At 39.0% G+C, this 26,388-nt stretch overlaps 1 protein-coding gene across 21 annotated transcripts in view; it reads right to left on the reverse strand.

The window, feature by feature from the left end:
* HUWE1 (HECT, UBA and WWE domain containing E3 ubiquitin protein ligase 1) overlaps nucleotides 1-26,388 on the reverse strand; it is a 157,023-nt gene that overhangs the window by 70,586 nt on the left and 60,049 nt on the right. For 13 of the 21 annotated variants that reach the window (XM_074392196.1, XM_074392190.1, XM_074392194.1 and 10 more), the window contains 14 exons: nucleotides 26,288-26,387; nucleotides 24,865-24,965; nucleotides 23,948-24,098; nucleotides 23,689-23,816; nucleotides 22,979-23,119; nucleotides 22,655-22,760; nucleotides 20,389-20,490; nucleotides 19,840-19,920; nucleotides 11,932-12,038; nucleotides 11,564-11,741; nucleotides 10,339-10,430; nucleotides 9,128-9,339; nucleotides 3,659-3,716; nucleotides 2,355-2,531 (listed from right to left, as the gene is read on the reverse strand). In XM_074392196.1, the coding sequence (XP_074248297.1) occupies nucleotides 2,355-2,531; nucleotides 3,659-3,716; nucleotides 9,128-9,339; nucleotides 10,339-10,430; nucleotides 11,564-11,741; nucleotides 11,932-12,038; nucleotides 19,840-19,920; nucleotides 20,389-20,490; nucleotides 22,655-22,760; nucleotides 22,979-23,119; nucleotides 23,689-23,816; nucleotides 23,948-24,098; nucleotides 24,865-24,965; nucleotides 26,288-26,387 (1,734 nt within the window). Of the gene's footprint in view, nucleotides 1-2,354; nucleotides 2,532-3,658; nucleotides 3,717-9,127; nucleotides 9,340-10,338; nucleotides 10,431-11,563; nucleotides 11,742-11,931; nucleotides 12,039-19,839; nucleotides 19,921-20,388; nucleotides 20,491-21,023; nucleotides 21,273-22,654; nucleotides 22,761-22,978; nucleotides 23,120-23,688; nucleotides 23,817-23,947; nucleotides 24,099-24,864; nucleotides 24,987-26,287; nucleotide 26,388 lie in introns of all 21 variants that reach the window. The other 8 variants (XM_074392183.1, XM_074392189.1, XM_074392182.1 and 5 more) reach the window with 2 other exon arrangements.

A 26,388-nucleotide genomic window follows, 5' to 3' on the forward strand; every position in this document is an offset into this window, starting at 1 on the left:
AAAGCATGGAAGTGAATCATCATTACAATGTTCTCTTCTTAAAACAAGAGAGATTATTCTAACATAGGCATCAGGTAGGTAATTTGTTTTTATCTGACAACTCAATGATTGTAAGACCCTTGTGATTTCCTCTCAAGTATGGAGAAAAATCTGACAATAAAACCCCATCACATGCCATGCAAAGACAGGAGAAATTATGTGCCTTCCTATGGCTTTCAATAAATCTCTCTATCCTTTCACAGTGTATTATAGGTATGATAAAGATCTTTTCCCCTCTTGCTAATGAAGAGCATTTAATTCAATATTTCAAAGAGTAATAAAACAAAATAAAGTCACGTCACAATTATGGATCTTTCCAAATCTGTAAGCAACTGGATTTCTCATTTTTAGCAGGAATTACTTATCACTCTGAAGCCCAGCTAATAAAGGAGTTTCATAGATTTCATGTAATCACTATCAAAATTCCAATGCTGTTTTTTGTTTTGTTTTTGCAGAAATAGAAAAAAATCCCTTCTAAAATTCATATGGAATCTTAAGGGAACCCAAATAGCCAAAACAAGTTGGGGAAAACTTTTTGGAGGTCTCACTCTTTTTGATTTCTATTACCAAGTTACAGTAATCAAAACTGTGATACTGGCATAAAGACAGACATAAAAACCAACAGAACGGAATAGAGAGCCCAGAATTAAATCTTCACATATATACGGTCAAATGATTTTTGACAAAGGCACCAAGACCATTCAACAGGAAAGGAGACTTTTACCATATAAAAAAATCTAATCAAAATGGATCAAAGACCCAAATATAACATCTAAGTTATAAAACTCTTAGAGGAAGCCATAGTGGGAAAGCTGCAAAACACTGAATTTGGCAATGGTTTCTAGGACATGACACCAAAAACACAGGTGTTTACAAAGGCAACAAAAATTAAAAAAGAGAAGCTGAACTTTATCAAAATTACATGCTTTTGCATCAAAAGATAACCATGAAAAGGCAACTCACGGAACAGGAAAAATATTTGCAAATCATATACCTGAGAAGACATTAATATCAGGTATTAATATGTGTAGAAGAATACACAACTCTTACAACTCAACAATAAAACAAATAACGTGATTAAAATAAGAGCAATGAACTTAAATAGACATTTCTCCAAGGATACATACATGGACAACAAGCACATTTAGAGATGTTCACTATCACTAAGCATATTAGGGAAATGTCAGTCAAAAACAAAATGAGGTACTTCCTACCCACTAGAATGGCTATTGTCAAAAAACAGAAAACAAGAATTGGTTAGGATGTGGGAAAATTAGAATTAAAAGTAGAGTCTCAAAAGAGTTCTATTACATCCATGTTCACGGCATCATTATTATTCACAACAGCCAAAAGGTGAAAGCAACTCAGTGTCAATCACAGATGAGTGGATAAACAAAATGTGGTATATACACACAATGAATTATTATTAAGCCTTACAAGAGAAGGAAATTATGACACATGCTACATAATGGTTGAAACCTTGAGGGCATTATGCTAAATGAAAAAAGCCAGTCGCACACACAGAGTATTTTATGATCCCACTTACATGAGGTACCTAGAATAGTCAAATTTAGAGACAAAAAGTAGAATGGTAGTTGCCAAGGGCTGGAGAGAGGGGAGGATGAGGAATTTAATGGCGCAATTTCATTTTTGCAAGATGAAAAGAGTTCTGGAGATTGGCTACACATCAGTATGAATACACTTAACACTACTGAACTCTATAATTCAAAATGGTTAAGATGGTAAATTTCATGTTATGTATAGTTTACCACTATGAAAAACAAAATAAAGAAGCTTCATTGTTGGCAAAATATGAGCAATGAATTACATGTCAATTATGCTTAAAATACATGACTATCAAGCTTGAAAAGCAGGGGAATTAAATATGGGCAATGAAATGCATGTCAATTATGCTTAAAATACATGACTATCAAACTCTAAAGGAGAGGAAAATACATGGTTAAACATAACCATAAACATAAAATGTGTTTAAAAGCACCCATAACAAAGAAGTGTGATGTGCTAATAAAACCCAACTACAGAGCCTTCTTGGAGATATACTTTCCCCTCCAATAAACTCTAAGGATGTTAGAACTACATACCAAACTAAGGAACAAAGAAAAAATACTTTGACTTTTCAATGAGAAATAACATGGCACACTATATACTAGTCACAAAATTCACTTATACAACATAACACAAAATTATTCATTATTTTTTCATTGAAGGGAGACCACAGTAAAAACACATATACAGAAGTATCGCAAAATTGATTTCCAAAAAGAAATGAAAACATTTGGCCAGATGCTTCTTACCAATATGGATTTGCAGACACCTGCAACAGCCTGACAGGCAGCAGATGTGGGAAAGTCAATGGGCAGATTGGGAAGACCCAAAATGGTAACCAAAGGCAAGAGTCCTTTCTGATTCACAAATTCCTGGCAGTGGTCATCTGTTGTATTGTTGCTCAGAATAGATTCCACAAATTTCATCTAGGTAATAAAAATTTTTTAAAGAAGTTAGAGCCTGATACTTGGAACTAAAAGGCCAGCCTGGAATAAGGATGGGGTAGCCTTCTAGTCATAAAATCGGTGTTTTCTAGAGCACTAAAACCTCAGATAAACAGGGACAGACGTATGATATGGACTCTAAAACACCCAGGAAGTAAAGAATATCTACGATTTCTGCCCAATCTACATTTTCAAGCACACGGAGTCAGTAATTTGAGATAACAAAGAAGTTAAGTGACTTGCTCAGGCCCACATCATGAATTAGTGGTACAAACATGCCTAATCTCTTAATTTGCTATTGAGTGCTCCCTGCATGCCTCTCCTGCAGGCAAACATCATGGAAAATTTCCCCCAAATGTGCTAATAATGCAAATGAAATCCTGAACTCTGGAAGAGTTTGAAACAAAGCATTTCTTAAGAGTAAAAAAGTAAAACGTGGGCAACAAACACACTGACACAAGGAGAAACCATCTCTGGAAGTCTTGAAAGTGCTTAGTAGGCTAGAACAAATGCTAAGAAGGCTCTCCGTTTTTGGTAAACAATTCTGGGAAATTCAAATTCTTCACTCTTTTGGTGAGATACTCAGGAAGCAATAGGGAAAAAATGGGGGGAAATGTAAGTTGGATACATTTGGAAAACGTATTATAGGTTGTATATCCCATATTCAAAATGCTTGGGCACCAGGAGTGTTTCAGATTTCTTTTTTTTTTTTTTGGAATATTTGCATTATACAGTACAAGCTAAAAATGCTCCAGCAGTGAGCCATTTCCTTTGGGTGTTATGCTGTTGCTCAAAAAGGTTCACATTTTGGATTTGGGATGATCAGCCTATACTGGACTGGCAAAACAAAACCTGTTACAGATTCCTGTTTGGATTCTAATGGGGAATGGTAACAGTGAACAAAACAACTCGAAATAATAATGGGGGTTGTGCTGGCTAATTTTTGGCAAAACAGTTTAGAACAAAAACATAAGGGTGGCACATCTTTCTCCTTTTAATTGGATTCCAATTAAGATAAATATGGTAATTACTGGACTCTGATAATTCCACACATTTTAGAGAAAAGCACATATACACCTTTACTCAGTTTGCCCTGTGTTGAATCTTACCACATTAAGGATGTAATCCATGAGGGGAATAGGAATACGTTCCTCTGTACCAACAACCCTGTTAAGGGAGAAGAGAATGAGTTACACAGAAATTCACAATACCAGTACAAGAGAACAGAGTGAGGAAAAGGACACTGTATAAAATTCTAGTCCTTTTTCTATTTATTTATGTCCTTATTTTTTTGAGACAGGGTCTCTATCACCCAAGCTGGAGTGCAGTGGCAAGATCATGGCTCACTACAGCCTTGACTTCCCAAGTTCATCGGGTATATGAGCCTTTGGACTCATATACCACAGGAAAAAAAAAACAGCTGAAATCAATTCTGAAGCTGGCTTTGCTAGCCTCACTAAGGTTGAAAGCATAAAGGTGAAAAAGCAAGCCTTTAAAAACTCAACATTTGTATATTAGAAGAGAAACTATCCTGTCTTCAGCAAGCTACTGTTGGGAAAATTTATCCATGAAAACATTAAAAATAAGTTCAATTAAAAGACTCAATATTTGCTTGAAGAAAGAGGCTAGACAAACACAAATATCACATGCTCTTGCATCACAATTAAAGTTATGGAGAGTAGAAAATAGAATTTAATTTTGTTCAAAGATCCATACTTATAGAAACAACACTTGAGGGCTCCTTCCCTAACATTTGATATTTGCAACATGACAGTTCCTCAAATGTTGTACAGCAGATGTAAAGGTTACAACATGCCATAGCTCCAGAAAACGCAGCTTAATGCAAAAAACTACACATACAGTATACTGCAATGATACAAAATATACCTCTAAGATAATATTTTAGAAAATGGAGCATTTTGAACACAGGCCCTTGAAACAGATTTGGGCAGAGAGTGTAGGTTGAGTGCGGTGGGGTGGGGCAGAGACAGACGGAGAGGTAGGGGAAGAAGACAAGAAAGTTGGCAAGAAGCTAGTAGTTCTCATCTCTGAGCAAGACAAAATGTAAACAAAGACTTGCCAGGCACGAGAACATTTGGCAGCAGAATATAGAACAGAAAAAGAGAGTGAAGAGGCATTATGAATGAATTCAGTGACAAAAATAACCAAAACCAGAGTTTGGGTAGGATGTTGTGAACATCCTCAATGAAAAATGTGGGGAGGAACTTTGTAGAAAGGGAGTACACCTATAAGGCGAGACTGAAATGATTCTATGAGACCACAAAAACTTTTCTTTAACTAAGTTCCTCCTCAGAACCACTGCAGCATTCCATGTTACTTGTATCTATTACCTACCCCAGCTTGGCCTCACTTCCTTGTAAAGAATCTAGAGATCCACCCAATCCTTTGCAGAAGCCAGATATGATGGCAAAGAGCCTAAGTAGTAAATCAAATGAGACCTATATGCTCCCTTCTTTTGGTACATGGTAACTGGGGAGAACAGAGAGAAAGCAAACTAATAGTGGTTCTTAATATAATTCCAGAAATAAATTTGTTCAGTAACCACTTTTCTTCTTACCTTCATCTTTTGGCTCCCTGGCCCAAGAAGACGTATAGGAGTAACAAAAATGATCAACTCTCTCCAACAGAACCCAACTTACCAAATGATTTCAAGAAAAGTCCTTGTAAACTTCCTGTGTCTTTCCCTTTCCCCAAACATATACACATCCCCAAACTCTGGTCAATTTTCTGTATTTACTTACGGTGGTAGAGCCCTAACCCTGCCTTCATCAAAAGTAAAGGAGGATTTCAATTTAGTGTCATGGTATGGTGTACATAGGGTTTTTCTGGGGCAAGGGAGTCAAGCACTTCCTCCAGCTTTTGAGGAGACAGCTGTCTCTGACAAAGGAGCCCTCTCATTGGGCCACATTTCAGGGAACAACTGCTTCTCTGCACTAATTGCCTTTAAAGTCCAGACAATTGCTATTCAAGTTCTAAAGATCAAACAGACTTTATATAGCTCATTTCTTTCAAGTTGCTCAGGAGAGGTGGGTAGTAAGCTAGGCACACTAATGTAATCAACCACAAAGCGAACCGTGATGCACTAACTACAAATCCTGGTTACTTACTGGCAAGTATATTCATCCTCGGCAATATCAGATTTTTTGAGATAAAACAATTTAGAAGGCAGAAGAAAGGGGCCAAAATACAGGTATTTAGAACTACTTGTGAATGCTTCTGAATGTAGAACAGCACCCCATGTATTTGAGGTAGACTATAATGCCTGTTTCCTTATTCCAGATCTCCAGCACAAAACCACGTATTTCAAGAGCACATACGAACACCATTTGCAAATACTAGCTGCTCATTTTGTAAAAATAAAAATAAATAAGGAAAGAGTACTGTCTTAGCCTGGGGAAAAAAGCTAGAAACTCAAGTCCATCAACAGGAAAATGGATAAACACTACACAATTATCACACAACAGAATACTACTCAGCAATGTAAAGTAACAAGTTGCTGACAGATGCAATAACATGGATGAACCTCCAAAACACATCGAACAAAGAAGCCAGATATAAGAAGGTATATACATCAGGTATGATATACACATAAGACTTTATATGATCATTCTATTCATACATATTCTGAAATAGGCATCATAATTCTACAATGACAGAAGATGAGTAACAGCCTCAATTTTGGGCAGGAAAACTGGAAGCGTGAAATCTGTATCGAAATCATACCCTAATTTAAACTGCTGACAAACTGGCCAGGTGCAGTGGGGCACACCTATAATCCCAGCACTTTGGGAGGCCAAGGTGGATGGATCACATGAGGCCAGGAGTTTGAGACCAGCCTGGTCAACACAGCAAAACCCCATCTCTACTAAAAACACAAAAATTAGCCCAGTGTGGTGGCGCATGTCTGTGATCCCAGCTACTCAGGAGGCTGAGGCAGGAGAACTGCTTGAACTTGGGAGCCAGAGGTTGCAGTGAGCTGAGCTCATGCTACTGCACTCCAGCCTGGGTGATGTAGTGAGACTGTCTCAAAATAATAATAATAATAATAAAATAAAATCAAAGAAAAAAATAATCATTTTGTGTGTGTATAAGACACTGGAAAACAGATGGGGGGATGGGAAACAGAAATTCGGAAGAACTTTGGATTTAGGGGAAGGGATGGACAAGACTTACGGGGAGAAGGGTGACACATATTCCAAATCTTTCTAAGCCCTTTCTCCATATTGGGAGAAAAGTACACAATTCCCCGCAACAACTGCCTGAGATATGAGATAAAAAGAACTTTTGCTTTTAATATATTGTGGTTTTCAAAATGAAGCCGAGTTTAGATAGTCTCTTGCTTTTTCTTCCTGCCCTAATAATCTACTTGGTGACCCAATCTAGGTTTCTGAAGATGGCAGAAGTGAAAAAGTAAATATATGTGCCAATGTCAGTGAGGCTCTTGGATTATGTGAATGAGGTAGTGATGAGAATCCAGAATGTAGAAAACTGCTGATACTAGGGTACAGTAACTACTAGATTCCTCTGCATCTTAGAAGTTACATATAAATATCACTATGGTAGAATATTAATGCTACTGGGTTTGTATTTCTAATTTCTCTTCATTTTCATTCATGTCTCATTGGGCCTAGCTCTCTAAGCATTTAAGACTTAGGGAAACCTTAATCTAAGGCTCTTTATTCAATTCAATAAACAAACTTACTGACTACCTACTATATACAAAGGGATATAGATATACTGCTGAATGAGGCAATGTCCTTACTCTTGAGGAACTTAACAGGTGAATGAGAAAAACCATTAACATGCATAAATAATTTTAACAAAACTGTTGGGAGAACACAAGACTGACTTCTCACTTGGAAGTTAAAAAAAAAAAAACTTCCAAGAATAAGACATTTGAACTGGGCTTGTAAGAATTTGGTGGATGGAAAAGGAAGAGATAAGATGATTCCGGAATGGGGATGGCTGTGGATAGAACACAGTGATACATGATATCCTAAGAAAGGAAAGGAGTGCAAAGAAATGAGGGTAGGGCTGGGTGCAGTGGGCGGATCACAAGGTCAGGAGTTCAACAGCAGCCTGGTCAATATGGTGAAACCCCATCTCTACTAAAAAATACAAAAATTAGCTGGGCATGGTGGCACATGCCTATAATCCCAGCTACCACTTGGGAACCTGAGATCGCACCACTGCACTCAAGCCTCGGCGACGGAGCAAGACTCTGTCTCACAAAAAAGAAATGAGGGTAGTGAAGAAAATGCTGATTAACTGTGACAGCTTGAAATCTGGACACATTGGATCTAAGGCATTTGGAAGATGTTCAGGTAACGAAGTCACATGCACATGAACATATATAAGCTTGACTCAAAACCACCACCACCTCATCTTAAAATTTTCCCTTATTTGTAGCCAGGAAAAGGAACCCCACTCAAGTAGGGTCACTGACAATCAAGGGTGTGACAAAGGAAGCACTAAGACTCATCTACAAAAAAAGGGTCACGTTTTTCTCCAGAAAAAGCACATTTAAAAGAGAACAAAAGATACTGCTAGAATGAAGGTAAGTTTGCCTTCTCATACAGGGAAAGGTATTTGTTCAACAAAGCAAGATACTTAGTAGTTAATGCCTCTCCTTAAAACACTTGACACCCACAGGCTCATTACTACCTAGAGTTCCAAGAGGACATAGTGGTTTTGGATTCTAGGCCTTTGCTTCTGTTGTCTCTTCCACATTAATTTTAAGTCCCAAGGTACCCTACAGGACCAGCTCAAATGCATTCATATCTGTGCCTAAAATGCTCAAGCTTTTCTCAAAATGACTTACCTACACACTAAAAGAGCGCCTATAAAACGAGCAAATGTATGACTGTCCAGAAGGATCCCTCCCAATTTCAGCATGCAGGTGATTAAAAGTTACAGTTCATCCCCTGTATGTGAATACTGTTCAAAGAGCCTGATGGACTACCCGCTAGCAATCAGCAGCCTTTAAGCAACCTCCCTGCTTCCATCTAGGCAGTCAATTCTTATGTACAACAAACCTAAAATATAAAGAAATGAGAAGAAAAACATACTGTGACCGTTTACAGTCATATAGCAAATTCCAAAGCCTTGCAATTTATCTAGAACGAACGGACAGTAACGAAAATAAAAACAAGCAACAACAAATCCTCACACACCCCTTAAAGACTTCTTAGGAGACAGGCTTCAACAGTACACTGTGTTTCATACATGCCTGAAAAAAAATCAAGCAATGATGTAGAATATCAAATCAACAAAGGGAAAATAAGGTCTTTGTGCAAAGTCCATTAACTTGACAGACCAAATTCTGATTCGATTTCATCAATAGCCTTTAAGAAAGATCACTTCCTAAGGCAACCAATACAATTAAATACCAAAGCACACATGACACACAGGGTCAAAAAAGGAAAGACTATTATACTCTTAGAGCCAGTAAGAACCTTAAAATGATCCCTCTCTCTTTTTATAGATGTTCACTAAGACATAGAGAGGTGGTAACATGCCCAAGAATACACTAGAAGATCTGTTTTGTAAACACTTACTGCTGATTAGGCTCAGTTTCACTTTGCTGGGTGGAATTAAAGCTTTGCATGGCCTGTACTTCCTCTTCCTCCTCATCCTCACTAGAAGCTTCTTCTGCGGCATGATTAGACCTCGGGGGAGGAGCAGTGGCAGTGCCATCTGCCTTCTGGATTGATGGCTTCTGACAGATGTATTTGGGGTCTCTTCCAAGATTACAGATTTCTTCAAGTAACTGAAAGGCACAGGAAATAAGATTACTTATTAGTAATTAAGGAATGGGGAGAGGGGCACAGCTAACATATTTAGGGGATTTTCTGTGTGTTGTATATTTGCCCAAACACTTCATATACATGTTATATACATCATTCGCAGAGTATGTTCATTTTATAAACAAGGGAATATAAGTGCTACACAGTTAAATAATTTGTTGAGGGTCACATGACAGTTTAAGTGACTGAGGATTCTGACTCCCTGTCCCAATTCACCAAATACCATGAACTCATATACCAGTTTCAACAACAACTCTAAAAGGAAGCTGGCAGGGCTAATAAGGCAGGTTAGGGGGGCAACCACAGGGATCAACAGAAACTAGAATGGGCAATAGGCTTTTTTACAAATTGAATATAAGCCATGTCTGCTTATCCATATCATATATAAAAGAAATGATTATGTAGAGGTTTACATTAAATGGGAAATTTTTTAAGTAATACAATTCTCTATCTTAAAAATTTTTTTTTTTTTTTTTTTGAGACAGTCTTGCAGCGGCATGATTTTGGCTCACTACAACCTCCGCCTCCCGTGTTCAAGTGATCATACTGCCTCAGGCTCCAGAGTAGCTGTGACTACAGGCACCCGTCACCACACTTGGCTAATTTTCGTATTTTTCGTAGAGATGGTGCTTTAGCATGTGGCCTAGACTGGTCTTTAACTCCTGGCATCAAGCGATCCACCAGTCTCAGCCTCCCAAAGTGCTAAGATTACAGGCGTGAACCACCATGCTCAGCCTAAAAGACTCTTTTAACAGAGACTTCTTCCTAAGATGAACTAAAATGACTTTTTTTTTTTTTAAAACAAAGGAACAGCCTAAGAACATGGAAACAATGACACAGACGTAATTCAATTATTGCCAGAGTCCGAGGATCCTAATGATCTTCAGTAGACCAAATATTTTCTAAAAAGTTCCCCTTCTCTGCTCTCTCATGCTCATGGTCACATCCTTATCACTTTCTACCTTGATGATGGCAGTCGTTGCATCTGTTTTAAGGGTGGGCTGATGTCTCATGAGCTCATCGACAGCACTCCCCAGGTTGGATGCAGTATCCCCTTAAGGTAAAAAAAAAAAATGAACTGTTAGAAAGACTGAAAAAAATAGAGGTTGTGCCCTTTTCTGTACCAACAAAAGGTAGAAAGGAGAAACTGAGCCTGGTTATGATTTTCTTTTCTTTTAAGACTTTATGTCACTGAGGCTGGAGTGCAGCGTCACGATCTTGGCTCACGGCATCCTCGACCTCCTGGGAACAAGCATTCCTCCCACCTCAGCCCTCCAAGTAGCTGGAACTACAGGTGTGCACTACCATGCCTGGAGAAATTTTTGTACTTTTTGTAGAGAAACAGTTTTGCCCCATTGCCCAGGCTGGTCTCAAACTTCTGAGCTCCAGTGATCTGCCCACTTCAGCCTCCCAACAGGCGAGGTGTGTGCCACTGCGCCAGACCAGGCTGTTGTGATTTTCTTTTTTCTATTTTTTTTTGGTTGTGATTTTCTAATGCCACAACTTCTTGAATGAATTACACCCAGCCCCTAACCCCCAAATCACGGGGGAAAAGGAAGGAATCAGTTTAGTAAACATATTCTAAAGCAACTATGTGTGCTGCACCCTACTCTGGCAATCTCTGCTGTCGAGGTCTAACAATTAACCCTCTTGGCTGCTCCACTTATCATTCTTAAGACACTTAAGAATGATAGTGTCTAAATGCTACAGTGGTGGCTGAAAGTACAAAGCACATTTTTGACAGCTGTAATCTTTCTGGAGCCCTACCTTCTCGCTAATAATCTCTCAATGATCTAGTCTCAAGTATACTGAGTAAAAAAATCTATTCATGTGTTGTTATCTTAGAGAGCTCGACATCAGAATATCAGATTACCAGATGAACACCTCAGAACTTTATATTTCTTACTGCTGCAGACCAGATGGTCAACCCAGAAATATACCATTGCTTCTTAATACCTGTTTTCTACCAGTACCATGACAGTACAATGGTGAACTGTTGAGAAACATGGAAATACGAGCAGAGAAGCTAAAGATGACGTATTCCTTCCAACCTATAATAGAATGTATGGTGATAATTCCCATTAAACTTAGCACACCTAACCAGTGAAATGATGAAAAGAGATCAATGAAGAGTTTCCTTGCAAATTGAATCAATTTTCTATTTTAAAGTAAATCGTAACAACGCACCAAGGGGATCAGAACTCCTCCTCCTCCGCATGGCCGGGAGGTAATCTGGAGACAGAAGAACTTTGAAGAGGCGTTCAAAAGGCTGACACTGAACAAAAGACTGAAGACCTCGGGCATTCAAGCAGAGTGCGCTGAATACATTTGGGAGGGAGCCAAGGACTTCACGGGTAGCAGGAACCTAGAGAGAAGGCAAAGTGAGCTTGAATGCATCAAAGAGTGTCAATATTAGGAAAATACAGTCATGGATATCAAGCTGAGATAGAAGGAATTATGACAACCACGTCCCAATTAGATTCAACACTACAAAGAAAAGAGAGAGGATTTTTATGCCGTAAGACATTCTTTAAAGAGTAGCAGTAAAGACTTACATCTTTGATAAGCAGTGCATGCAGCATGACATCTGTCAATCCATTATCCTGGAGTGAGGACAGCAGTGATGGTTCTTGAAATACAAACACAGTCACCACTTCAGTAGCTAAAAAAAAAAAGATGAGAAAATATGGAAAACTGAGAGATTCCTCACAGGAATTGAAACCAAAACAACAAAAACTTAAAAAAAAAAAAATACATACTCAATGCATAGCAATTTAAACCCTTGTGCTTACCATGACATTAAAGATCCTAATACTGCTCCACCAGAGATTCATCACTATAAAGAATCTAGTGACTACCTTTCAAGATTTTTATGGACACAATTTTACATAAATGAGGTTATATTGTTTTATATATTCTGCTTTTCGCCCACAATTGTCATACCATATAACGTCCTCTCCTGATCCAACAACCCATTCATTTTGAATGGCTGCCTACTATTCCATTAAATACGTGTATCACATGTATATAAACCAGTCCTCAATTGTGAAAATTGATAAACCTAAACATATATCCTTTTTTATCTGCTTTTAACAGGAAGAAAAAAAAATCTATGATGTGGGTTTGCTGGGTTAAAGCAAATGCAAGCTTAAATGATTAAAATATACTGCCTTCTACAAAGGTTATTCAACAATTTTAAACTACCATCAGCAATGTAAGAGTCCTTGAGTAATCATCTGACCAGTTTTTGACATTGTAATATTTAAAAATGTGCAGCAATAACTACTAAAGCTTCTGGAACAAGGGAAAAACTACTCAAGAGGAAGTACTACAGCATTAATGTATTTATTAAAAAGTAACCAATGAGCTATGAAGAATTAATAGAAAAAAGAATTCAGTGAAACCGAAAGCAAAAAGCACAAACAAAGCCAACATCTAGCTCCATGAACACACTGGAAAAGCTTATAAACCTATGGAAGATAAAGCAATAATATAAATTAGAAAAAAGAACAGTAATATATACCAGGAATGAGAAAGATTTAACTAGATACAGAAAAATAAAATTATTCTATAAAGTGTACGTCAACAAGTGAAATGTATAGTTTCATAAGAAAACGTCATAAAAATAAACTCTCAGGAAGCGACAGCAAAGCAGACTAGACCAATAACCCTAATAAGAATTTTTTTCTTGGATATGGAGTCTTGGCTCTGTCACCCAGGCTGGAGTCAGTGGCGCAATCTTGGCTCACTGCAGCCTCCGCCTCCTGGGTTCAAGTGATTCTCCTGCCTCAGCCTCCTGAGTAGCTGGGATTACAAGGGCACACCATGCCTGGCTAATTTTTGTATTTTTAATAGAGATGGGGGTTTCACCAGGTTGGCCAAGTTGGTCTCAAACTCCTAACCTCAGGTGATCTGCCCACCTCGGTCACCCAAAAGTACTGGGATTACAGGCACGAGCCACCATTCCCAGTCAAGATTTTTTTTTTTTTTTTTGAGACGGAGTTTCGCTCTTGTTACCGAGGCTGGAGTGCAATGGCGTGATCTCGGCTCACCACAACCTCCGCCTCTTGGGTTCCGGCAATTCTCCTGCCTCAGCCTCCTGAGTAGCTGGGATTACAGGCACGTGCCACCATGCCCAGCTAATTTTTTGTATTTTTTAGTAAAGACGGGGTTTCACCATGTTTACCAGGATGGTCTCGATCTCTTGACCTCGTGATCCACCTGCCTCGGCCTCCCAAAGTGCTGGGATTATAGGCTTGAGCCACCACACCTGGCTAGAATTTTTTTAAGTAAAAAAAAAAAAAAATCCAAGTAACAGAGAAGCACCAAGTCAACAGTTTTATTAAACCTTCTAGGAACAATGAATACAAGGATTCCCAACTCATAAGACTACAATAACTTTGATTTAAAAACCTGAAAGAGGAATATATATACAACACCCATAAACCACGTATATAGAACAAACTTGTTTATGGTGATGCTTAGGATCTAAAAGAAACCAGAGGATTTTCTATTCAAGATGATGAACACAGGGTCACTCATTTATCCCAAATGCTAGTGGACTGGCAGATATATAGCAACTAGTGGGGCCCAACAGTTTCCAATGGCCTTTGGAATTCCTCATGGGCTATAAACTTCTGAACTTTAAGTCCTTTTTTGGGTTTCTATTACTATGCAACAATCTCCTCCACTGACAATGTACAAATGTATGAATTCTATAGAGTTACTAAAATTTGAGTATTTAAGAACTAAAATTAGTATTCTATTAGCAATTACTAAGACATCAAACCTGTTATTTTATTAAGAGGTCGCAATGCCACTCTGCACTGGGAACCCTATACAAAATGATAACCAAGAATTAGAATTAAAGGATATACAGCCAGGCGCGGTGGCTCAAGCCTGTAATCCCAGCACTTTGGGAGGCTGAGGCGGGTGGATCACGAGGTCAGGAGATTGAGACCATCCTGGTCAACAAGGTGAAACCCTGTCTCTACTAAAAATACAAAAAATTAGCTGGGCATGGTGGCTGGCGCGTGCCTGTAATCCCAGCTACTCAGGAGGCTGAGGCAGGAGAATTGCCTGAACCCAGGAGGCGGAGGTTGCGGTGAGCCGAGATCGTGCCATTGCACTCCAGCCTGGGTAACAAGAGCGAAACTCCGTCTCAAAAAAAAAAAAAAAAAAAAAAAGGATATACACACATACAAAGCAATCAGCTCTGTGTGGAACCAAGCAACTAAGAAAGGAAAAAATGGTAATTAGGATTTCCAGGAGAGAATATATAAGTTAAAAGGAATCAAGAGAAATAAAAAATCTCGAGAAGCAAGAAACTATATTCAGATAAGAGTAAGAACCAGTCTGGCACCATGGTTATCTACAATAATGTAGCATTATAATACAATGAAGAAACAGCATCAATTTCTGAAAGAAAAGTCTAACACCTTAAAAACTACCCATGGATGTACTTCAATAGAACTGAAAATGAATCCAAGAGAGTTTGGAAAGTCAAGGGTTACACACACAAAAAAGAAAAAAATGATGAGAAAGAAAGGAGTAAAGGCAGGCTAAAGGTCATCACAGTCCTTGGGCCCAGATGCCACTGCATTCCCATGCCACTAGCCATACTCAAACCCTAGCATCCCAATATATTCTTTGTACCCTGTCTTGCCATTAGTATCAAAACCAATGGGAGCTCACCACACCAAAGGTGAACACTCCTTTTTACATTGGCAAATCAATTTTATTGGGCCATTGCCCCAGTCTGCTGGCACAAATCGCTATGGCCTCACAACTGATTGTTATACAGACCTATTCTTGGCTTATCCTTCCTGCCAACTACTGCCAACACCACTATCATAGTCCTCAGTGAGCGTTAGTTCCCTTTGGGCTTCCTGTAACAATGACTCTGACCAGGGTACGTACTTTAATGCTCATTCAGTCTGGGCATGGGCCTTTTAAAACAAGGTATCACCTTGGAGTTTCCGTTTTTTGTTGTTGTTGTTGTTGCTGTTGTTTTGAGACAATTTCTCAACGCTGTTGCCCAGGCTGGAGTCCAGTGGCTCAATTATAGCTCACTGGAGCCTCAACCTCGTGGGCTCAAGTGATCCTCCCACCTCAGCTTCTTGAGTAGCACACCACCATGCCCCCGCTAACTTTTTAATTTTTTTGTACAGATAGGATTTCAGCATGTTGCCCAGGCTAGTCTCTAACTCCTGGGCTCAAGCAATCGGCCTGTCTCAGCATCCCAAAGCGCTGGGATTATAGGTGTGAGTCAGTGCCCAGCCCATTTGTTTTACCGTTTACAGACAGCAGACCTAACAGAAACATAATGGCTTATTCAATCAAACTTACAAAACAAGGCATTTTCCATCTATGAGTCTATAATACCCAAACAGAATCCCCCACACTTAACACCTCCCTCATTTGATTTTGGTGCAATCCATGGTGGACGGGCAACTAGACTGAAACAGAATAGGACCCACAGAAAATTGAGGGCCCTCACCTCCCAAGACTACACAGAAGGTCTCTGCCAAATACATAAGATGGCTTTAAAGGATTGCTAACTGGAGATCCCTCTTCATAGGAAATGAAGGTCTTGGTGTCTGCCTGGGCCCACAAATACAACTGTATGGTTCTTTCAAAGAAGAAAAGAAAATCTTAAGTTAGTTCCTAGTACCAACATTCTTCGACAGGAAGCTAGTTCTGGATCCACCTTATTACAGAGGTATTGAATGGGAGGCTATTATAGGATATGGGATGGCAATGCCTGTGACTTCCATAATAAACTGGCACTTTCAGCATGCCAAAGTCTGTGCACCACAGGCCTGAAAATATCTTCGTGGAATATTCCGGCTCTGGTTGGTCTGTCTCTATCTCATTTGGCTCATGGTCTGGGTTTGGGATACTACTACTCCAGCTCAATGCCAAACTTCTTGGGTTCCTTTCTGCCCATGCGATCCCAGTTGTTTGGGTGTAATCACTCCATAGCTTCCCTATCTGAAATTATTCTAAAACTCTGTAAGAAGAGGGATGCTGATCTTGTTACTTTTATCATAATTTCTCAAATGCGATCCCAGGGCTTCTACTTATTCAGCATACCACAGCATCCTAGATGATGATTTCAGCACAACTGACAGTCCCAGCCTTGATGCTGACACCCTCAAGATGTTAACTGCCCTTGTAACTGCCCTCATATGACCCATCATAACTCCACCGCCCCATCAACTGACAGCCTGCCTATACTCCACTTTCACTATTCACACTCTTCTTTCACTATTCCAGTCACTACCTGTATTTCCTGCTTCCCTCACTCAACCTGATAGATATTATCTATATAATAGTAACAGAGAATGCCACCTACATACTAAACCTCCAGCGATATTAAAAAATGCCCTAGCCCAGGCAACTACTTATAAAACTAAATCTTGCTCCCTTGGAAGATTTCAATCTTCATATTGACTACTTGCTACACTCTCTGGTTAAGTGGTCAATCATAAGCATGATGATGTTAGCATCGGCTACAAACAGACCCCAACAGGTAATATGAGGGGTAAGGCAGGAGGTGAGAAAGAAAAGAGGGGAATTGGGGAAGTTAATTACAGGTGGCTAAATGTGGCATAAAAGAGGCAGAGGTTGGACACGTGAGAGAGGAGGAGTCAGAGTATTTTATTTAGTGGGTTTGAGTGTGAAATTTTAAGTAGGACATCGTGACCTCACTGGATGCTTCCTCATTAGTTTCTCCCGTATGGATTTCATGTCTTTCCTAGCCTCTGCCACCAACTCACAGTACATACAATGATGCCCCCTTGCTGAGACTATTTTATCCTCGAATGTCCACCCTGATATAAATTTGCCCCCTAGAAACTCCACCTTCTAAAATCCTGGGCTACTGATTCTTCTGTGTCACAACTCCTGCTTGGCAGGGTCATACATTCTATTCAGCTATCTTGTTCCCTTCTATCCATACAAGGTGACCTGTGTACTATGGACATTTAGTACCCAGAGCACCTCAAATTCAACTAGAAAATCTAGCTGTTTTATTAAGTCTTAGTACAAAAGGGAGCACTTTTTACCTATTCTGGGCCTCATCAGAATATTTGGTGTAATGGGCACAAGTTTAGATATTTCCAATTCTGTAACACAGGCTCAACTCATAGAGGTTACCCAGACATGTTTTAACTCCTGGTAGACCACATTAAGCAAACAGTTCAAGCCTTAGAAGCCCTCAATGAGGGAAAAAGCAATTTCGTTACCATGAGAGTCAATAACAGATTGGCATGAAACTACCTACTGGCATTTCAAGGTAGTCCTTGTGCCTTAAAGGGACCTCCTGTTGCATGATCAATAATACAGAAAAGTGCTGCGACACCAGTAATACAGAAAAGGTATCCAGAATAGTTCAACAAATAAAACAAACCCAAACAGCCAATTATATTATTAAAATACTCCAAGAAGTTCTCAGACATACATATCCCTGGTGTCTTTCCTGGGCCATCTCCTTCTGCCTGGAGTGAAAGGCTCTGCACTATCATTGAAGGAGCTAAAATAACAATGGCTAGTGTAATTATTTTGCGTTGGCTTTGCAGATTTGGTCTCTCTCAAGTACAAGTGGAACTACAGGAAACATGGGAGGTTGCTATGCTAATTTAAATGTCAGGGACGAATTAAGAAAACCATAGGGAAGGAAGTTGGACCTTCACTGACCTTTGATTTAGTGCTCTAAGTCTCATTTCCTGCCTGTGTCCCTCACTTCTGGCATCATCCTAATGGGGCTCACCTGCTCCTCACCAACACCCCCAGCACCCAAGCATATATGTCCTCTTGCTGCCTCTCTCTTTTAAATAATATCACTGTCAATGGCAACTGCTGCCTCTTTTAAGCTTCCCAGTTATTCAAAAATGTCTGTCCTTTTCTTTCTCTCTCTGTTCTGGACCTTCTCCCAGAAGAGAGAGCCATTCTCCTTGCCCCTGGCCTTGAGACTTCCCCACCTGTGGAACAAATCGTTTAAAAAAATAAATCATACCAAAGAACCATTGTCTGAATTTTGCCATCTGAACCTAACCTTGGCAGGGAGCTTTTACATAGTGTGGTGGAGTGGTATACCACAAGAAAACTTCCTTAACCTGATAAAATAAACAAAACCGTCAACACAAAACCTCTGCTAACCTCATTCTTGATGGTAAAATATTAAATGCTTTTCCCTCTATGTTCAGGAACAAAGCAAAGAGGCCCATTCTCATTTCTATCCAGCACTGCATCAGAAATCTTTGCTAATGTATCAAGACAAGAAAAGGCACAACGACCACAAAGAAAGAAGTAAAAGCTGCATCTGCAGATGACAAGATTATGTAGAATATCCTAACAAAACAAATATGTACTAATAAGTGAATTTTGCAAGATCAAAGGCTACAAGGTTAATATACAAAAACCCTAAATTTCTTTAACATGGAGGCAAAGAAGTATCTAAATTGTAGTAGCCAAAATTAGTCTCCTCCACACCCCAAACTTTAAAACACAATGCTTGCTACAGGAGATATTCCCTATTTCCACATCTCCTACTAAATTCCTTTAGAGTTTTAAGAATTCTAGAAGTCTACGTATTTAGCATACTGCCTGAAGTAAGTATGGTACTCAGTAAATGCCTATTAACAAAACTGAGAATTTAACAATACTCACAATGCCAGTGTCAAAATGCAGGTGTTTCCACAAATGACTACTATGTACCCAGAGCCTCCAAAGCAGCATTTTCCACACTGCAAAACAATTCTCTATACTACAGTTCGCAGATCTGACATTTGACTCTGAAAATGGAAACTATTCCCACTGGATTTCTCGGACCACAGTTAGGGACCAACCACTGAATAAAGACATGTTTTTTAAAATCACACTTGAAATGCAAGTACACCATAGATAAGCCAAATGTATGATAATGCTACTTATTACTAATGTACTACTTATAGAAGGTATATCTGGCATTCAGAAAACGCGTATTTACTTAAAACCGAATTCTGACCTTTCTTTATTTCGTCACCAGTAAGACAGATACCTACCTGGACAGTAGACAAATGTGAATAGTAAAATCCTGCAAGGATATAAAACAAAGAGACTGGGCACAGCAGCTCACGCCTGTAATCCCAGCACTTTGGGAGGCTGAGGCGGGTGGATCCTTGAGGTCAGGAAATCAAGACCAGTCTGGCCAATGTGGCAAAACCCCATCTCTACTAAAAATACAAAAATTAGCCAGGCGTGGTGGCAGGCACCTGTAATCCCAGCTACTCGGGAGGCTAAGGCAGGAGATTTGCTTGAACCTGGGAGGCGGAGGATGCAGTGAGCCGAGATCGCACCACTGCACTCCAGCCTGGGCAACAGAGTGAGACTCTGTCTCAAAAATAAGTAAGTAAATACACAGAGAGAGAGCTCTGCCAGGTTATCCCAATTTGGTATAACCAACTATCAACTCCACTTACCTAAGAGGAAGAGTGATGGGCCATAGTATTCTGCATTGCTGATGATGTGTTTCAGGGAGGTAGGCAGAGAACCATCCATCACTAAGAGAAAAGTAAACATTAATGAGAATATGATTAATCTGGAAAGGCGTGAGGAGTGAAGATAATGAAGTGATGTGTTACGTATTATCACAGTGTGGTCCTCAAAGCCTGTGTTAATTCTAATCTAATGGCCCCTAGCTGTCTCCTCCTATTTCATTATTTGTTCTTTGTCCATGCAATAGGCTTTCTAACAAGGGTTAAAAAAAAAAGAACACAAACACTGTGAGTCGCAGGGGTAGTAAGATGGAATTGAGCACAGAGTCAAAAGCTGGAAAAGGGGGGAAAAAAGGGTAAATCATTATGAAAATAGCTAAGCAACCCTCATTGTATAGGAAAAGTGACACAAAACAACTAAAAGCCATTGGAAATGGCATGGCCTTTACCAAAAATAGCCTTGTAAAACAACAGGTGAACCAATCTTTCAGAGAGTAAAATGTCCTCAAAAAAAAGTTAACTGGAATCAAATACCATGTCGTATGCCATCTGAGAACGCAGGGTCTTGGATGGCCTTCTTGAGGAAATTCAACATGGATTTCAGAAGTGCTGCTCGTTGTGGAATACACTGGACTCCTGGCAATGAAGAAAGACAAAAGAATTATGCTGAGTTCACCATTAAACCACAATGATCAAGCACATAAATCAAAATCTTAAGAGAACCAAATACGCTCTAATAAAATTAGAAGACATTCGAAGTGAGGTCTCTGAAAGTTGGGAAGAATACTTAATTAAGCTTTGAAACTGGAAAAATGAATCACCAAGATGGTACAAAACCAATACTAAAATTAAAAGTCTAAAGTAAAAAAGAAAAATTACAAAGTAAAAAGATTCAACTTTCTTTACCTCACTCAGTTTCCATTTGGAATATTATTTGCCCTCCAACATGGCTGTTTTGATAATCAATGTGTGAATAGTTGGAAAAGTATAAAATGCTATGAAAGACATGTTAATATAAGAAAATGGAACACCAGAATGGTGAAGGAGCATGAATAGTCATGGGATGCTAACCTCCAAATGTACCATTTAAGTTCTGCCTGAAGCCGCCTTCTTCAATAGTTTAATAACTCTATCACTGTGAAAGACTGCACATCTATGTGTGTACGCACCAGGACGGGGGCCAGGGCCGGGGCCGGGGCCGGGACCGGGACCAGGGCCGGGGCCGGGGCCGGGGCCGGGGCCAGGGCCAGGACCAGGGCCAGGGCCGGGGCCGGGGCCAGGACCAGGACCAGGACCGGGGCTGGGGCCAGAAGAGATGTTAGTGCTGCTGCTGGAACCTGATGCCCTTAATTCAACATCCAGCCTGTGCTCCATAGAGATGGATGAGCCTGGACTGCTTTCCATAGTCACATCTGCAACTAAAGTACAAATTATGATAAAGAAACTTACTAGAATAAAAGGTACCACAAAAAGAAAAATTTTGTTTGAGAAAATTTCTTCCATTAAGGTGAAATGAATATCAAAATGAAGATCAGGAATACTGAACCCCAAAATAAAAAATTTATCACTAGTTGCATATATTAATATATATATGCAAATTAACAATCCCAGAGAAGTCCTTCAATATTTCTCGCCTACCAAATTGGGGAAGACAGGGAGAGTGGTAAGTAAAATGTGCAATTTCATATACTACTAGTTGGTAGTATACAGATAAGTACAGCTTTTCAAGAGGATAATTAATAATAAATACAAAACGCATAAAAACATTAATACTCAATATTCCGATCTGGAAGGATGTTTATGAAACACTGAATGAACAATGCAAGATGAATAGTATGTTTATGATCTCATCTTCCCATTCTAAAAAAAACTACATACTTAATGTCAACATGTATTTAAATATGCATTAAAAAGCCTGGAAAGAACCATACCAAACTAAGTAGCTATAGTAGGTAGGTGAGCATTCATTTTTACTTTATACACTTGAATAACTGAGTAAAAGATACACAATCATTTCTTACAGTTTATAAAATGTATTAAAGCTCCATTAGTGATAAACCACTATTTACATTTTAAAATCACTGCAATCTCAAACTCCCAGGCTCAGGTGATCCTTCTACCTCAACCTCCCAAGTATCTGGGACCACAGGTGCACGCCACCACAAATGCCTGTTTTGTATTTTTCTTAGAGACAGGCCATGTTGCCTGGGCTGGCTTCAAAGCCCTGGGCTCGAGTGTTGTGGCAGCCTCAGCCTTTCAAAGTGCTGGAATTACAGGCGTGACCCATGGCACCCAGCCTTTCAGATTTTAAGATTGGGACGTTGTTTCCTACCCGACAACCTTTTCACCTCTCCTTTCTGTTCTCAAAATAGGTAAAGTTTTGAAAGGTCCCACTGTAGAGTCTATATCTGTACCAAGCACATTTCCAACACCCAGGATGTTATCAGGCACTGCAGCAGTGAAAAAGACAATATCCTGATCCCACGGACCTTGCATTTTAGTAGAAATAAGACAATAACAAATACGTAAGAAAATTATGTGATGAAATAAACCAGATTAATACCATAGCTCTAGCATCTGCTTTACTTCCCATCTCTACTTCAAACAACTTGTACCTTTCTTTCCTGATTATCTTTGAAAAACAAGCTTACAAATCACTTACATAGAAAAAGCGTTTTTGTTGCTGAAAATATATACTCAAGTGAACTGTGTACTTTTGAATTTACGAGGAAGAATGAAAACTGGGGTGGGATGACAAAAATCTCAAGCACAAAATACTGACTTAATAACTGTTAATTACCATCCATATCAGTTTCCATTTCCTCTCCTTCTTGTGTAGTACTGGGTCTCTGGATCTTTGGCTTGATCACAAATGGACATTCTTTTCGGCACAAATCTACTTCATGCTAGTCAAGAGAAAGGTTATAAGAAAATCAACTCTCTCTCTATATATATATATCAGGGATTAAAAACTATTATAATGGAAAAATTCTGCAAGCAGATACAGAGTCGATTTCTAGAAACAGAAGAGAGGTAAAAATAGCTCTTTAGGGTTATTACGACAATTCCTAGGTTCGGCTCTGAGTATTAAATTCTATGCAAAGCATTACTTGTATAATAATACCTCAAGTCTATAAATGAAGATAGAAAGTCCACTGTGGGATTGAAAAGCTGCCATATCCAGGTTGGTAATGAGGTCAACCACTCTGACGGCTCTGGTGACAAATGTTATCTGGTCCTGTTCATCGCCAAGAAACTTTATGACCTATCGCGGAAAAAAGAGGCAAAAACAATGAACTATAAAAGACACAAAGTTGAAAAATTGCATTATTTTGTACACATGCAGTCTGGTGTCTCAGTAAGGCAGCACAGTATAAGGGAAAACATGTGTTTGATTTTTGGTGCCTGCCAAATGACAGTTCTATGACTTCTGTGACTCAACCTCTGAGGTAATGTGGTTACCAATTACTTTGTAGTATTAAATAAGATATTTAGGTAGAAAAAAGCTTGTACTCAGTGCTCTGCACATAGTACCTTGACATGTATTTTCCCTGGGGTTGTGTAAAGGGATGATAACATGTGGCAATGTCTTAACCAGAACCCATGACCTCCTGACCATTCTGTACTATGATAAAGTCTCAATAATGGAAGTAGCTGCTCTTAAACGTTGTTAATGAGATAAGTAGAAAGTCAAATCGGCCTTCTTGTTAAGTATAACTTTTTCTGGATAAGCTTTCTATATTATTAGCCATCACTGATAAACATCCCAAACTTGCATCTCTATACCCTTAGTTGATTTCCCCATGTAGTTAAAAAAAAAAAAAAGTACAGCACCTTCAGTAAGGCTTCCATCATTCCACAGGAGACCAAGGCTTCACCACCAGCATCATAGCTCGCCAGATGGTATAAAAAAGAGAAGAGAGCAGTGGCAAATTGGTGAGGGTATGGATCCATGGAAGGATCTACAAGGGACATAGGGAGAGGGAGAACAAAAACAAGCTCAAAATTGGTGTTAAGCAGGCAGGATGTTAAAAAGACAAAGGCAGAGGGCAAGGGTTTCTTCTTGCCTAAGATAATCACCATCAAAACTTACCAATCATGGCCTGGATACAGTTCCTTACAAGCACTGGCAAAAATCCGTGGTAGGAGGCAGTTCCAGTACAGTCAATAATACTGCTGAGTTTGGGAGTTCTCTCCAAGTGGACAATTGATGTTAATGTTCGTAAAGAGGCTGCTTTAATCTCCTAATAGATTAAAAGGTAAACACATAATGTGTCAAATATAATAAGATGACTAAACCAACTTCTAGTCTCTAATATCCCAAACTTTAAAATGTAAGTCATTCTACCGGTAACTGCTTGAGGAGATGGAGTCTGTTGAGAACAACAATGAAAATCCAGTATTTGTTAGTTTTGCAGTTTAATACCCAAAGAGGAAGAAGTAAACTAGTCAGGTTTAAGTCTCCTCTGGGGAATTCTTTCTAATCCTCTAGGAAAAACCAAAAGGCAAATATAAGCCTGATATATAGAGAACATTAATGCAGGATCCCTAATTCAAAAATCTGAAATCCAAATCCAAAACTTTTGGGAATACATGTACTAAATAAATAATTTAGTTACTTTTAATTAAAAAGGTATTAAATAAATATGTTATTTAATCCTGCAAAGTAACTGATGTCCCCATTACCTCAGAGCTTGGGTCACAGAAGTCACAGAACTCTGGGAATACCTGCATGCCAGAGTGGAAAATTCCACACCTTACCTCATGTGACAGGTCACAGTTAAAATGCACAATATTATTTGAAATATTGTATATAATTGCCTTCAGACTATGTATATAATGTGTATATGAAACATCAATGAATTTGCTTAAACTTGGGTCCCATGCCCAAGATACCTCATTACGTATATGCAAATATTCCAAAATAGTAATAATAATAAAAACTCAAATCCAAAAGGCTTCTGGCCCCAAGCATTTCAGATAAGAGTTACTCAACCTGTAAATACTTACCATAAGCTGCTTATCCGTTATCTGAAGGACATCTACCAACTCCTCTATCAAGCCATTATACAAGATACTGTTTGCTGATTCCTGCAAGGCATTGGAATACACTGCAAAAGGAGAAACAAACACTTTAGGCAAGAAGGCAGTGGTCAAGCCACTGCCCAATGACAAACTTTTTGGTATCTATAGGTTCTGGGGAAGAATTCCATTCCCAACCAGCAATGGAGGGCAGAATTATCACCAAATTAAATTCTGAAGGACTGGATGAAATACAGTGATAGGCTCTAAACAGCCACTGAATTGACAGATTCCCCTACTAAAGGTATTATCAGTCTTGAGAAAGAATTTTGTGGGATGGAAATAGGAAAAGTTCTGAGTTAATTTTTCATAACATTATTACTTAATATAACTCCACTTTGCCTTGGATATAGATTTCCATTTTAGCCTCTTCCTATGCTTCTGCTTTTACTGTAAACACTTTCACAAGTTGTAAAGAACAGAATTTATGGACTATTGTAGAGTAAGTCAGAAATTTGTGTGACACTGTAGCAAAACTTGAAAATGTGTGTAATCCACATTCAATGAATTCCACATGGAGGTCATACCAGACAGTCCCCTGAAGCATAAACTAAAGGGATCTGGGCATATTCATTTAGTTTTCAACAAGTATTTCCTGAGCACCCACCAACATGCCAGAAATCATGCTAGGTATGAGTACACATAAAAGAGCCAGATTTTCATGCCAAGGACTCATAGTTTAAAAGAGAAGACAAGTCATAACATAACAATCATTGACAATAATAGCAATGGTTACCATTTTATACCTTCTATGTACTTGTTGTGTGCTAGACTGCTTTCCAGGTTTTCATTTAATCCTTACATCAGCCTCTACAGTGAGGTATCTCAATATTAAACAAAGAAGCTGAAGCTGAGAGGATAAATGTGGCTAATAATCTACAGAATCAGGGCCAGAGTACAGGACTGATTCCAAAATCGTATGTTTTCCAATCTACTGTGCACAGTAAAAAAAGTTAAATGCACAGTATTGACTACTCAGTATTTTCTGACTTACTTCAAAATGACACCCCAGAAAGGATGAGAGAGGAGGAAGACACAATGGTAAGAGGAAGAGTAGGGAGACAGTAAGAGATAGCTACAAGAATACTCATTAACAACAAAAAAGAGACCAATACCAAGAATAAACCCAACTGACATGTAAATGAACATCATCATACCCTCCTTCTGGTCCAACATTAAGGAACTCAAGAATAATGAATACATACAGTGAACACTGGGAGCGGTGGCAGTATTTAAGTTGCTACCCAGGTAACTATAATAGGCCACATAGCAACAAAGACAGATAGAGTTCAAAGGAAATCAGGCCCAAACTGTCTAATAGGGCCTGTTAATTATAGTATTCTTCTCTTACCTAATATAGATATTGCATGCAGTCTGGCCTGAACAGCCTGTAATCGCTTCCTGTGATTAGAAAAGCCATGGGCCAGCCGTATGTGTGTAAATAACAGCATC

The sequence above is a fragment of the Saimiri boliviensis genome, chromosome X (genome assembly GCF_048565385.1).
Source record: "Saimiri boliviensis isolate mSaiBol1 chromosome X, mSaiBol1.pri, whole genome shotgun sequence".
NCBI lineage: Eukaryota > Metazoa > Chordata > Mammalia > Primates > Cebidae > Saimiri > Saimiri boliviensis.